The 15,399-nt window shown below is 33.1% G+C and overlaps 1 protein-coding gene across 1 annotated transcript; it reads right to left on the bottom strand.

Moving 5' to 3' along the window:
• Nucleotides 1-1,225: 1,225 nt before the first annotated feature.
• LOC141459110 (uncharacterized) lies at nucleotides 1,226-14,133 on the bottom strand. Its single transcript, XM_074137712.1, has 6 exons — nucleotides 13,433-14,133; nucleotides 8,013-8,184; nucleotides 6,188-6,331; nucleotides 5,737-5,802; nucleotides 5,187-5,396; nucleotides 1,226-4,686 (listed from the first exon to the last, which is right to left on the bottom strand). Exons 1-6 carry the CDS (start codon nucleotides 13,461-13,463, stop codon nucleotides 4,284-4,286), a joined length of 1,026 nt encoding a protein of 341 aa, XP_073993813.1. The 5' UTR covers nucleotides 13,464-14,133; the 3' UTR covers nucleotides 1,226-4,283.
• Nucleotides 14,134-15,399: the final 1,266 nt, after the last annotated feature.

The raw sequence follows: 15,399 nt of genomic DNA on the forward strand, positions 1-15,399 counted from the left end.
GTATTTATTTTGAAACAACGTGTCACTTTATACGTTTTTTCTGGTATGGTACTAATAAGGCGTTTTTTTTTAAAAAAATTGGTTTCTATTTCTGTACCCGAGTTATATTATCATTATCTTAGAACAAGTGGTAGATTTAGATTGACTGAAGCACAAAAAAAAACAGTGCATATCTCCCCCAAAAAGCTTACTAAAAAAATCTGCTGTGCCCGCCCACACGACTTTCATGTGATTTTCGAGGTGCTGATTCATTCGAGCTACACTCCAACTTACGCTTCGAAATGCTAATCGAATTTTTTACTAGAAACATATAATATTTTGATATTAATAGTTTAGAGAAAATCGTAGGAGAGTTAGGAACTCTCTAATGATGTAAAACAGTATATTGTAAATTAGCCCTGAAGATGACCTAGTCCATTGCAGAGATATTTCCCGAAAAAATGATAGACAAGTCAATTCCGGAAGTTGTACTCACAGTTTTGGAAATTTTATTTTTTTCGGTATTAAGCAAGACATTAACCAACCCCGTTTGTAATAGAAGACAGACAGAACCGTACATCTTACAAAAAATGTACTTTAGTTAGAAGAATACCCATTACTTCTCCCCGGAGTCCCCTTGCCCCTTGATCGAATTGTTCTTGAAAAATTTCCTAAATAAAATTTGTAATCTACAATAGTGTAGTGAAGATAAAAAGCGCTTAAATAATATTGTTGGAGTTAACTTTAAGAAAGATGGAACTTCAGTGGCTGAATTTTTATTTAACTCAGAATTTTAGCAACATATGCAACTGTCCTAAATAATATGTACGACACAAAATCATAAGTTATATAGAGTCTAGTCCTTTAAAGGAAAGCCTTACTTACACCTCTCTCCAAAAAGTGGTCTTGATAGAATTTGCTTGCCAAAATGTTTTAAATAAAAGATTAAACCCATCATGAGTACAATAGATGTACACAGTTTGAAGAAAATAGTCGGAGCCACATTCGTGAACATTTAGAAAAAGTAAAAAAATCCATTTTTTAAGAAGAGGTTCTGGTAAGGAATTTTTGATCACTACGTTTAGTCATTACTTAGGTGGAGCCCAAACTACATATTAAGTTAAGCTTCCTGCGTTTCTAGAATTTGGATATTTGGTCAACACAAGAATTTTCTGTTATCTTCCATTTTCGGTTTTTTCTTGGTCCATTTTTGAACGGGGCTAAGGAATTTTTAAAAAGAAATATATAAAATAAAAAACTTTTATTTACAAATATAACAAATTTTATGTACATTTATATTCCAATTCTTAGTTAATCATTTTCCAAATTAAAGAACCTCTAAGGGCACTTAAGACTAAGAAAATTGTCCAGTAATACCAGAAAAAGATGATCAGGGAATTTAAATTTGACTTTAGAATAATATATTTGGTAGGAAAGAGATAATCTGAGTGATCAGCAAATACTGGATTCCTGGGTTCGAATCCAGCTACTAGCAGTTAGATTTTCTCTTCCTAGGAGCTTCTTACAGTCCACTGTCCGGTGATGGACAGTGTTGTCTGCAATGAGAGAACACCATCCGGATGCCGACATTGCGCTGAAAAAAGCTCCGGGCGCCAATTACTTCAGTTGTTGACGCGCCTTAAAAAAAAAGTCTAAAGTTTATTAAAACGCAACTGAGCAAGGAAATTTTTTTAAATCGAGTAACCTCTGATCATTAGTCACGAAAGTTACGAAGGACATTTATCTTTGGAAAGCGACTAAGACCTACTCTACCCTAAGTCAGTTTATGTCCCTATGTAGATAACATCGAAACTACAAAAACCAAGTCTAGGACAAAAATCCAGATGCCATCTAAGATTCACCGATCCCCGAACAAATCCAGAAAATAGCCTCAAGGTACAAGTGAAACTCACAAGAAGGGAACCTGTTTCGTTCCGAAAACCTAGTTTTCTCACAATCCAAACAATTCGTTGATGATCTACGAATTAGGTTGGGAGTGACTTTATTATATTGAGATATCTCCTTATACCAGTGACTATTAAAGTATCCAAGCAGGCGGATGGAAGATGACTATTCCAGGAAACTACACATGAATTCGGCATGAATAAATCTGCCTTTTTAATTTCCCAAAATACCCATAAGATCGGCACCGTGATTACAGATTTCAGTTCGCCGTGATGGTGCGATAGGTGATGATGAATGCTTCGGAAACTGCGTTTGTGGTTTTTTTACCTTATTAATGCAGTGACCTAAAATAGCCTGACTTTCTATACTCGACTCAGCCATATTTTAAGTGATAGTTACATAATGTGATAAAATATAAACTGGAAGTAATACTTAAAAGGAGTACTACTACTAAGCAGAACAAAGTCCGTTTGGGAATTAACAGATAAGAACGCTAAGACTCTCGATTCGTCCAATTGTCTGACATACCATATGGTAACCAACCTTTTCAAGACTACTTTATATTTTTAATCCAAGTGTGTACTTATTTACACTATCTACGATCTTGAATGGGACCAAATCTTTTAAGTAACTACTCACAGCAATATAAGAATTTTTTCTCAGAATGAAAGATCCTGTTTTGAACCCCTTATTGAAGCTTTCATAAAGCTAGTAAGAAGAAAGACCATGTGAAGATGAAACATCACTCAAATTATAAATACATATAAGGAACTAAAAATAAGATTTTAAATAATTTATAATTTTTTGTAATAATTTTATAGATGCTGACTCAGGCGAAAAGTAAATGATTTCTAAACTGAACGCAAAACATTAAACAACTCATTTATCCATATAACAAGAATTGAACAATAAAAACTAAAAACGAAAATAATTCATCTATAAAACTCACCTATCACTATATTTTTCTTTTTACCTTTTAACGAAGTGTTTTTCCTAGTTTGTAATTAAGTAATACATAAATTTAATTGCTATATTTTTAGAACAGTATTTACAGTTAATTCTAGATAAATTAAAAAAAAAAATCACCGTTGAATACTGCGACAAAATTTTTTTGTTTTTTGTACTGTTATGTGTAGATTACAGAATGAGTCTAGGTACTCATTAAACTTAAACTAATGCTCATTAAAACAAAATTTCAAGTAGAGAACTGTTTGCATTAGACATGCCACAACAGTACATGGAACCTTGATCTCTTTATCAATGATTTATCTTAGATAACCTCACTCGCATCCAGTCACACAGTGTGGTGACGTTTTTATTATCTTTATATTATTATTACGGTAATACGGGGCAATCCCAGTTCCCCAGAAACTGCAGCTAAAGAGGCTTATTGCACCATCCCCTTGAAAGTTATAGTAGATCGAGCCTCCCTGTTTGACGAGGTCCAGGGTCCTATCCACAAGTCTTTTTGCAACATGATCTCTTTTGGTCTCAATATGCCTGCAACCTAACGATTGCGAAGCCGACATATAGGGATACCATTTCCTCCTCTTCCTGACACTAGTATAAGTAGAAGTCAATTTTCTACACTATCCTGATGGAATTAATTTCGGAAGAGGATGAAAATCAGGAGTTGGTGAAAAGCTAAGTTAACAAATCAGATTTCTTTAACAGTATAAAATCCTTTTCATTGATTAGTTGAAATAAATAATTTTTTCTTAATTGTCCCCTATAATGATACTTGTAGTAACTTTTTGAGATCCATAAAGCACAGGTAAGATATATATTCAATTACTTCCTAAGCGCAAATTGATGAATCCGCATCTCTTTTTTGAGTAGCACTCACTGCATAGGAACACTCAAAGATTCCATGAGATTTGATCTCAGTCAAGGAGTCACGTAAGAGGTCACACCCAATCAGATGAAATGTCACTTACAACCATGTCTTCAACTTTATCCATTCATTAATGTTTAATTTGAAAATAAATTTCTTAATGTTGCAAGTTTAGCATCTGGAGCAGTTTGGCCGAGTTGTGGTCTCGTACGAAGAAGTAGAGGTTACCAATTCATTGTGTGACAGTCACAGTGTAGGTAGGGTACTGATTATATAACTTCGTTGTTGTTTTTATGATTATTTAAGATCATCTGAGATTACTAAGCAAGGTTTACATTATTCAGGTAAACGAATGGACGGCACGAGAAAGGTCGATAGCTTGTGTGTAAGCCCCCTGGAAACTCGTCAGATAATTCCAAAATTCTCATACAGTTCTCTTAATAGCCAGAGTTGAATTAGTCCATTTTGAGTAACTGTGGAGATTTGTCTTTTTCTTAGATAAGTTCTCAATCACACATCATCGAACAGATTTGTTTTTTAGTTTTACATTTTTCTCTTAATTATATCAGTTTTCATGCCTCCAAGTGTACCTGTATGCATAAAACGCCAGAATAGGCATGGTATTTTGCACGAAGATAGTTAACCACATTTGGAAATTTAAACATGGCAATAGAATTACAGAAATAATTGGTAATTTTAACAAATTATGTACAAAGATCTGCATATTTAATGAGATGGTAGCTAGAAAGTCTAATTGCTTTGGTGGACAATTCAGTAATCGTCTGGTGAATTCAAAAAACGCTTTCGGATTCATTGTAGGTACGATGGGCCACATACCCACTAGTAGAGCTGAACACATAGCGCGAAAGTTCTCAGGTGGGTCATCTATGCCTGGCTTAAATATCTGCCTAGCCAGTTCTTGACATGCAACTGACGTGCAGCGCTCACATCCGCTGAATAAGTTAAATCTGTAATTATATAACCAAACAAAATCAATGTTATTCACCTGCGATATAACAACTTTTCTGCCTTCTTCCAACAACACTATCACACGGAAGGTGAAACTTTCAATGAAAATGTTTAGGATTTTATATTTTTCTTTAAAGCAAACAATAAGCAAAAAAATAAATTTACTACTTATGTTCTGTAAATATGTTTAATAATAACAAATTCCCTGCAGGGGTTGAATCCAACGTGGTAGAGTTTTCTCATTGTCAGGGATAATTGAATGAAATAAGAAATTAAGGGAGACCTAATAATTCGTTTTATTTTCGCGCCCGAGAGTATAAGGGCAGGGAGGCAAAAATGTTTATAAAGATGGTAATTAGTCTGATTAGAATGATTAATCACATTTGATGATCGTGTTCCTGGATCCTTTTTTGAGCTTGAAAGGACAGTCGGCAACGACAATTGCGTCTGAAAACAATGTGATCAGAATCTTTTTTGATAATTTCTAAATAAAACTTACTTATCTTGAATACCAATTAAATGGCCAATAACCTTCCAGAAGTGTATTAGGGGCTTCATGTCTGTTGACAATCCTAGTTTCTCTCTGCTGACAATGGCTATGCCAATAAAACCGAACTGGGTTAACGCCAAATCTCGCTGCGTGATACTGCCAGCCGTCTTCGCAGCGTGATCATGCATCTTCCTCACCACAGCTATGGATTGACGTCCTCTAATTAAAATATTTAATATAAGAAAATTGATGCCATGGGTCAACATTGGGCGATATGATTAAACATTTGTTGTGAACACTCTCACATTCTTCCTCTTACTGCAATTTTAATTTATAGTTTTTAAACTCAAAACTTTACACGTTGCGCCCTACAAATACGCACTAGGATATTAATAATTAAATTCAGTTCGGTAATATATTTTGTGATTGAGTTCATAAAAGCTAGCTCACTTTATTTTTCCCCTCGGACTTTCACAAACACCTCCCACCATCGACAAAGTTAAACCTATTAAATTAAACCTTATTAACAGATTTCCTTCAAATATTTAATAACACTTACTTAGAGTTTGGATTCCTGAGGTCGGATTCGTACCAACTTATCATATGTACCACTGTCTCGTAATACCTGAAATAGTTATTGATGAATGAAATTAATGGGCTATATAAACAAAATAGTCGTTTTATCTGCTAAAATAAAATATGGACATTAAAATCCATCCACATACATCTGATATTTACATTGTATTATATCAATCTTTTGACTGGTAGTGTTCTACATATGTCATGTTGCCTTCATAGCATTTTTACGGAAACCATGTCTTACTCCTTTTACAATCATCCTACATCAAAGAGATAATAACAATATGATTTTTTGTTAAAAAAATATTTTTTTACTCACCTAATTATATTTCATGTAAAAAAATAATTAGCTATATAGTATTATCCAAAAGACATATTGTTTTCGCACTCTGATATCTTATGTCTGGACATTCTAATAAAGCTGAAGGTACCTCTTGTAAGCTGAGGCCGGTGTGGAAGACTTTTTTGTATTGCTAAGCACTGACAAGATTGTGGGAACGGCAAGCAGTGCTGTTAATCCACTCAAGGCAGCCACAAACATATTGAAAAGGTTGTCCTTAAAGTACTCCTGTCCTCTAAAAGAGAAGGAAATTTTGTTGTTAGGAAGAGAGATATCCAGATTCTGGCTAGCTTTTTATCAGTGACGCATTGTACAAAAATTCCTTTGCCCGCAGCCATTCTATATGCAGTTTAATTTTAATTTTGGACGAAACAGTATTCATTCATTTCTAAACAAGTAGAAAGTATTCTCTAGGCACTTCGTTAGACGCTTTTATTTAACCAGAGCTCAAATGAATAAAAAAGCTGTCATGCGTAGCCTCTGTTCCCAGTGAAATTAAGAGCAGTATTATTAACATATTTAAGGTCACTCACTAACCAAAGGCATTAGGTGCGAAAAAATAGTACGCAAGCAAAACTTTTTTTGAGGCAGCAGCATACTTCTGATAAAAAATCTGCTACGCCATCTTGTAAACAGAGCAATTTTTATTTATTTTCTGAAATATATTCTCTTTTAATCTCTACTAACAATAGTTGAGTGTATATTGGCTTGAAACCTCAATTTTTATTTTTTCATTTTTACTTTTATTTTTATGTTCATATATAAACAAAGTCTTATGAATAATTATTTATTTTAAGAATTATCCCATAGTTGGGTGTGAATTCTATTGTTATTCCAAATTTTCTTAGTAATTAGTGTTTAGAGTATTGTTCTTGCGAATTGATACAACGCGGCAAGGTCACTGCTTTATTTAGCTGCATTCTTTAATTTCCATTTGAAAAACCTTTTTATATTCGTACCTTAATTTAATATGATTAAAAATGAACGTCCAATTCCCGATCTAAAGGACTTAAAAAATAAACATTTAATCTATTGTTCGGAAATTTAATCTGATCAATATGCATAAAAGTTCGTTGCTGCGCAATTAGGGACTCGATAAGCAACTGTTTTGAGTCTTCCATTTGAGCATGTAGTTTCAAGCAGAACGTCTCTTTTCTCTATAATCAAACAGAACGCTAGGTCATTTTTAAAAAAGTCGATACTAAACGATAGGCGATAAATGCCAACACATACATCAGATATCTGAACTCCTTAACTCTACTTAACCCTTTTGTACGATAGGCGTCTGGCCTTGTCAAGAAGAGCTTAGAAAGGAGCAAGAAGAAAATATAACCAAGCTCTGAATAACTTTTGCTAAGCTAAGGCAGGAGAAGAGTTTTCTGGGCAACTACTTCCGGAAGAGATCAGAAGCACCTCAGTCTAAATGAAAATAGGCTACGCATACTAACGTGCTTCCTTCCTGGCCTTGTCGAATCAGAGGGCACCTGAAATATCTGGGCTCAGAAGGTCCTACACATTCTGTAGGGAGTAGAAAGAGATACCATTTAACGTAACTTCTGTCTGACTGTTATGCCATCACCCAGAGAAGATCTAGAAACTGAGTAGGCGTCAGATCCTGAGATTTCTAAGGTACCTTAATATTGGAGGGGTTGTCTTATCTAGCAATAGACAGTCGCAGTGCACGTAACTTATAAAAACGTCATTTGCCTTTTAATGTAATTTTGGGGTTAAAAAAAAAATAATAAGTCACGGGATTTAGAAATCATAGAAGACCTAAATTTTCGTCCGTTAGTGAAATCTTACGAAAGTAAACGGTTGTAAATTGCGTGCTTTGGGACTAAATTACGGCCACTGCCCAAGATTATGAAAAGCCGAAGGTGGCCAAACCAAACCAAGCAGAATGCTGGTTCACTTACTTGCACATCATTTGGTGATCGTACCATGAAGGTAATAGGACTGGCCCACGCTCCAGACAAACTTCGCCACCATTCTCTAGAATATTGTTGCACAGCAGTCTGCCCTTAGTCAAGGCGGCTTCATCATTGCTGCAACAGATTTCCGTTTCGCCATTGGTTGCTGCAATTTCATCTGCAACAATAGTTTCACTTATTAAAACTGTCCGGTAGGACAGTTGTATAAGGGTTGATCGTCAAAAACTGCACGAAAAAGCGTAACGTTGAAAAACACCCAACTTTGACAATTTTTTTCTCTTTTTCTATTAAAGATAAAATTCTCAAATTTCTTTTAAAATTTAGGGCAATTCCTCCTTTATAATTGTATTTTTTTTGGCAAAACCCAGATTTAATATATTACGAGAAAAAAGTTGCTGAATATGAACAAAAACGGCATTTTCAAAAATTGGTCTTGTTGTTGTTGTTGTTGTTGTTACCTTTTTTGTAAACTGCGTAGCGCCTAAACGCGCGAACCGATTTTCATGAATGAGGTGTCATTCGATTCGGAATTTTATGTAGATGTGCCTTTTGGGGGTCTCGACGCTGTACATCGAATGGGAGAGGAGTTAGCCCCCTTTATGTAAGGACCCCTCCAAAATTATTATTACTAATTACTCTGTAAATCTTGGCCCGATTATGATAAAATTTGGTAGGATGATAGGGTTTAAGGCTCCCCTACGTAACATCAGAGCGACGTTCAGCTCTTACACTTTTTAAGGGGAAGTACAGCAATCGTTTTAAATTATCGACTTTCATGACCGATTTTCATGAATGAAGTGTCATTCGAATCGAAATTTTGTTCAGATTTGCACTTTTAAACCCTCGACGCTATTGCCTCATAAGGAGGGGAGTTTCCCCCTCCCAAGTAAGGCCCTTTCTAAAACTATTATTACCAATATTTCTAAAACACTTAGTCCGATTTTGATAAAATTTAGCACGAAGAAGTGGTTAAAGCTCCTCTACGTGGCTGTGAAGTGCCATCATGCTCTTACACCTACTAAGAGAAAGTATTGCAATCGTTTAAATTATCAATGAGTGAACCGATTTAAATCAATGAATTGTCGTTCGATTAAAAAATCTTTGCCTCTTTGCCTAGAAGTACTGCAATCGCAGTTTATTTTTCTTACTTCTCTTAAAAGGAAGTACTGAAAACGCAGTTTAATTTTGCTATTTACGTACAAATACCTTCCTATTTTATTCAAAACGTTTTCTCAAAAAAAAATTGTTATTGAGGATGGTTTGGGCACCGCAACTATAATCATTTTTTAAAAAGATCTCTCCAGTAGTAGTTACGGTTCCGACTTAACACCTTATCAGTTTATAATGATAGAATTGCTTATTCCAAATTTTAAAAAAATCTAATCTGTAAAGCAGATATGTAACTTTGCAGAATAGACAAAAAGGAAAATCTGTCCAAAAGGTACAAAAATCTCCTTAACAAAAACTTACAGTTTAAAAAGTTAAGTATAAGGGTTGATTGAACGCCAAAAGGTACACAAATTAGCAAGTACCCAAAATTTCATTTATACTTCATTGATATTATTTAAGTATTTTTACTGCATTAATTTTCATTCATATTTCTTAAAATTTATTAGATGTCACAGACCCTTATGCTGGCCAGTTCATTCATTATATTTTTTTTGTTATAATTTTGATAAAATGTATAATATATCTTCGTTATTAAATAGGTACTTTATTTTAACTCTATTACAAATTATTCTTCTGATTTATCTTTAATACGCCCTTTATTTTGAGTAGTCACATATACATGCATGTTAAAGTAGAAAAAGACAGTTAGAGTCGGCTACTGTTTAAATTTGAATCAATATTTTTGGATTTAAAACAATATTTCAATCTTGAATTCGTCTTACCGAAATATTCGTGAGCACAAATAACACACAGTTAATAACAAGTAGATTATTCAACAATAATTATTCATTTCTCAATTGTAATTTAATTTAATCCCCCTAATTTTACTTATAGTAAAATACTGGAATAATTATCTGTCCTAAATATATGCATATCTTATTTTTTTTATATTACACATATACAACATTGTGGGAAGAAAACTTAGATTGAGAATGTAATTGAAGAAAACTATATTATTTACGATAAAGCCAGATTAATTTATTATCTATTATTATAAACGTTTGACTACTACATAAAATGACAATTACTTTAATCGAAGAATGAACTTAAACCGACGATTTTTATTTAAAAATACAAATAAATAAATAAAATAAACAAAATCATATGTTGGTGTGAACATTTTTTAAAAAAGTATTTGAATTTTTTAGCCTCATTTTTTTTTATTTTTTATAACGTTTTTCTTTCTAACCTGTAATTAATAGTTTGATTGTTATATATAAAATAGATATTATAGTCAATCTACAGTGCTACTTGAACAAATATTTTGTAGATGAAAATGGCCAGCATAAGGGTCTGTGACATCTAATAAATTCTAAAAAATGTGAAGGAAAAGTTAATGCAGTAAAATTACTTAAATTATATCAATGAAGTATTAATGAAATGTTGGGAACTGCTGATTTGAGTACCTTTTGGCGTTCAATCAACCCTTATACTTAACTTTTTAAACTGTAAGTTTTTGTTAAGGAGATTAGATCCTAGGCCTTCAGCCAAGCAAAAATTTTACTTTTTTTAAACAGCCATTGCTATTTCAAATTCCACTTTAATTTTCCTTCGAATTTTTTAAAAAACATCTCGAATCTTTCAGGGTTGATCTTCAGTTTATACTAATTTCTAAATAAAATGAATTCCATAAATGTGAGATAATTAACAATACGCACTTTAACATTTACAACATTGGTTATGGAAAAATCATTTCCTTGTGTGTAACTCAATACAGTCATAATCATTAGGAGTCTAGAGCTGTCCAAGTTAAATTTACATAATCTAAAAGTGTCTAAAAAGCTAGACAAAAAATAAAATAAATTCTTAGAAATAAAAACCGAAAGTAGATAATAGAAATAAAACTTAAATCTAATTTTCTAATGATTATTATGAGATTTGAAAAGTTATAAGGGAAATTTAGGGTATAATTAAGGAAGAAGACACGTGACATATGTGGGAATGATTCAATTTCTGAAAAGGTGAATAAATAATTGTTATTTTCCTGCAATGCGTATCCAACCATGCATTCAACTTTTTTCTACTGAAACGGGAGTTCACTTGGATAACTTTCTAAAAAGAAGTATTACATTTAATTAATAAATTGCTCCAAGATTTTTGTAATTTTATGAAATTCATTTATTGCAAAATAATAATGTATTTTACTAATTATACATAGGTATATTAGAAAAATTCTCACCTCATTGGTGACCACATAAAATCGGGACATTCTATTCAAATCGGGACACTTTTTCAAACCGGCAGAGAGTGTGAAAAACAGGACGTGTCCCGGCTAATCTGGGACTACTGGCCGCCTTTTTTAACACGAAGAAAACTTAAAATTGGAATACTTTATATTTCATAGAACAACAGATTAGACAGGAAGTGTTTTATTTTATTTATGGTCAATATCCTCTCAACCGGAAGTAAGGCTTTTTAACTATGAAAATCTAAATAAAGGTTTTCACCTTAACACAATGCAGATGTAATTAACCATCACATTCTAGTCTATCACTTTGGTTGGAGCCCTTTTCAAGCGGATAAATTCAAGATGGAATTGAATGGCTTTTATGGATCACCTGAAAGTTGATGTCACTGAAGTGTTTAAAAAAGGGGGGTTCTGAAGCTTTGCAATCAATATGCGCGGTTAAAAATTGCCAAAATTGTTAGGCCTAATTAAATAGTTGCAGTATTCATTGGTAATAAAGTTTACAGAACTCATCAAAGTGAAATTAATAAAATTCAATCTTTAAAACTCGTAAAAAGAACAAGTTACGCTAGAGACTGTATTTTGGCGAGCTACCAAATACTAAATCTGGATTTTGAGCTCTTAAAAAAACTCTGGTGTGAACGCTCAGAACTTTCTCTTACTGCAATTATTATGCTCTAATATGAAAAGTGACCTTCAAATACTGATTTTTACAAGAAATGTCTTAAGTATAGAAAAGAGTTGATAACCCTAAATCATACTTGCAGGTAAGTAGAGTACTGCTACACTACCATGCTCTGTCGCCATCAAATTCGGTGGTATGGTTTCAATTTTATAGTTAAATCTATTAACATTGTACAGACGGTGGAATCGTAAATCACAACGAAGTGACATTTTACAGTAGTGCTTTATGTCGCAGTTACCTGAGAAACCTTCACCCAATCAGTTTCTTGTTGAAATTGTTAAAAATAAAATTGATAGCTATTTAAGTAGCATAAAAGTACAAAAATCGTTGTAGCTTTTTCAAGGAAATCGCTGGTTAGGTTAGTTGTATTCAGTTCTGGTAGATAAAATTCAGCCGAAACCGAGCAATAGAAGCTTGAACGGAATAAACTGAACCTATTCATTGGTTTACATGTTCTTTCAACAAAGATAATAGACGCATAAAAACATTTCATATCCCTCGTAAGAGAATGCATCCGAGAAATTTTCAATTTGGAATTCTCACCGGAAACTATATGTTTTGAGGTCACACACACACATAAAAGTGACAAAAGTGTGTGTGGTCAGCATAAAAAAGAAAACAAAAAGAAGTATCTCAAAATTTGGGAGTCTGTTTCTTTTTAATGTTTTACCAAATTTGACAATAAGCTTTTGCACATGATCACCCAACGAGAAGTGCGACTTTACAATTCAGTAAAGTCAAAATCAATTCTGATTTTGTCAGTCTATTTGAGATTTTTTTTTAACTTTGTACGCCCACTATGTAAAAAAAATACGTCTATCACTATTATTAGAAACATTTTTCTAGGAAATTTGATTACTTTGGACAGAGTAAAAGTTGAGTGTCTAAAAAGCCGTTTATTGCACAGTTGTAACACCTATAAAATATTTTGAATTTGTAATTCACGGATAAACCTGTGTTGCATATGTGGAACTGCCCGTTTTCTCTAATGACAATCGCTTCGGTGTATCATTGGGGAACATATGACATAACTGAGTTAGATTTATTACTTTGGTTTGTAACTTTTTAAAACGATTTTAGTGGGAAACTGTGCCAGGGCGCTCCCGTCCGTGAAGAATAAATTTGTTGTAGGAAATTTGAAACCAATTACGATTTCAGTACGAATTTAAAAATTTCGAAAATTTGATTACTTAAACTGTTGTGAGGAAAAGTGGTTGTAGAGTTTACACTGCATTTTCTGCATTCAGTGCACCCCGAAACAGCATTTCAAAAATATGACATTTTAACTGTTGCTTACAGTTTTTTTTTTTTTAAAGGATTTACTTAAATTTAATATTCTGGAAAAAATAAAAAATGACTTACCAGTAGATTTCTGGAAATGTTGATTGTACATTGTTGTGCGAACGACTGAACGGACGGACAGAGAACTTGAGTTAGTAGCTCCCTCTACCGTTACGTAACCGAATTCTACACCAACAAATCTACTTTCACCTTTCGAAAGATCCTGCTTTTTATTAGAACATAACTTTGAAGGGTACTTTAGCTTGGCTTCTTATTTATTTCCTAGAGTCTCACTTTTGATTTAAAATCATTAATAGCGTTAAAATAAACAACCGATAAATAACTGAGGAAATATTAAATAATTACAGAGAAATATCACTTAAAGTCACAATTCCTGAGATTATCAAACCCTCTTTAGAGAAAACCCAAAATACTCAGACGGCTTTTTCGAGCAGCCATAATTTTGAACTTATCCGAAATAGCAATAAAAATGTAAAACGTACGTGAGTTTAGGAGCCTCTAGGAACATCGTTAAGATTTACTGGTTGAAATCCACTCAAAAATAAACATGAAAAATTTATGAACACCTAACATGCACTGCTTCCTCGCGCCCAGTGACTAACACATTTTTATCCGTCTCAGCCTCTCAACGATTACTGGAAACTGAAGTGTTGAAAGCCCTCATCAGTACATAACTGAGTTAGAAAAGTCTTGTTTCACGATATCAAAGTATTTGGAGCGAAATAGACTGCAGACCGACGATTAAAGTTTGTATGTTTTTAGAAGTTCTTATGATTTTATCATTATTCTTTTTTCTTTTTTTATAAAATTATTATATTGTACAAATAACTTTAAAATATTAAGTTGAAGATACGTGCGAGCAGACTACTATTGAAGCTTTGACTCTTCTTCAAGCTTTACTCTGTGAAACGCAAATATAAAAAAAGATGCTAACCCTAAATTACACTTTCTCTTAAGAAGAATTGATGAGTTCTTAAGAATTAAATTGGATGAAAATAGCATGCCTGTAGGTTTTCTCAGTTTTCCGCGATGATCACGTAAACCAATTCACTGTTTACTTAAAACGCCAATAAACTTGGAAACTATTGGCGTGAAAATCGATATTAGGAGGGTTTAGGAAAGAGATCTCAATAACATTGCTACTTCTGTGCGTTGTAATGTTACACTTACCAATACTTATTTCTGCGAATTCATTGAGCTCCTAAAATTTCGAATTCACAAAAATACCGACAATATGTCCTTCGCGAGTGTTGCAATTATATGCAGAGAATTGTGTTTCACATAAGTAATAATAGTAATAAAAGAAACCCACTAAATCTGTTGCAAATCTGTTTAGCCTGTTTTGATAGAACGTAAATAAACTTGAAAGCTCTGTTGTGAAATGGCACTTTCTGTCAGATTTCCTCGAGAATGTAGTATTCTAGCAATGCTGTACCTAATCCCTGAAGTTCGTCATAGCTCGAAGCACAGTATCTTGGTTCGAAGAGCCACTTTAGAGATTAACATGTGCAAAAGCATTTCCATAAGCATCTCAAAACAATTTTGTGAGTTGTGAGCAAAATTGATAGGTCTTGATGTGCATATAAGAAGTTTTAGGATAACCGGTGCAGCTATTTTCGAAAGAATACGCAAAAGTCAGAACTTGAGAATTGTAGTAAGATGAAGTAATAATCGATGTTTATTTCGTGAGAGATAACAATCGATTAACGTTACACATTTTAGGCGGTAGGGTATGAGTTTTCAAAAAAACCTTTAAGGCGAAAAATCGATCGGCGATTGCGTTTTGTCTACCCTCCTTAACTAACAGAGTATGCGCTGTGAACTCAATTTTGTTCACTTCAGACCTTACTTTAACAATTATTAAAACTTAATAAATACACATCGTAGTTTGTTTGATTTAATTTTTATCTATTTCTTCTTTTTTAAAAAAATAAGTGTGAAAAGTGTTGTTTTGTATTTTGATATTTTTTTGTTCTGAAATTTTAATAAATCGTGCAAAATTGTAAAAAGTTTTTTTTTTGTAATAA

This window comes from Rhodnius prolixus, unplaced genomic scaffold (genome assembly GCF_049639745.1).
Source record: "Rhodnius prolixus isolate KJV_2025 unplaced genomic scaffold, Rpr scaffold_11, whole genome shotgun sequence".
In the NCBI taxonomy this organism is placed as follows: Eukaryota; Metazoa; Arthropoda; class Insecta; order Hemiptera; family Reduviidae; genus Rhodnius; species Rhodnius prolixus.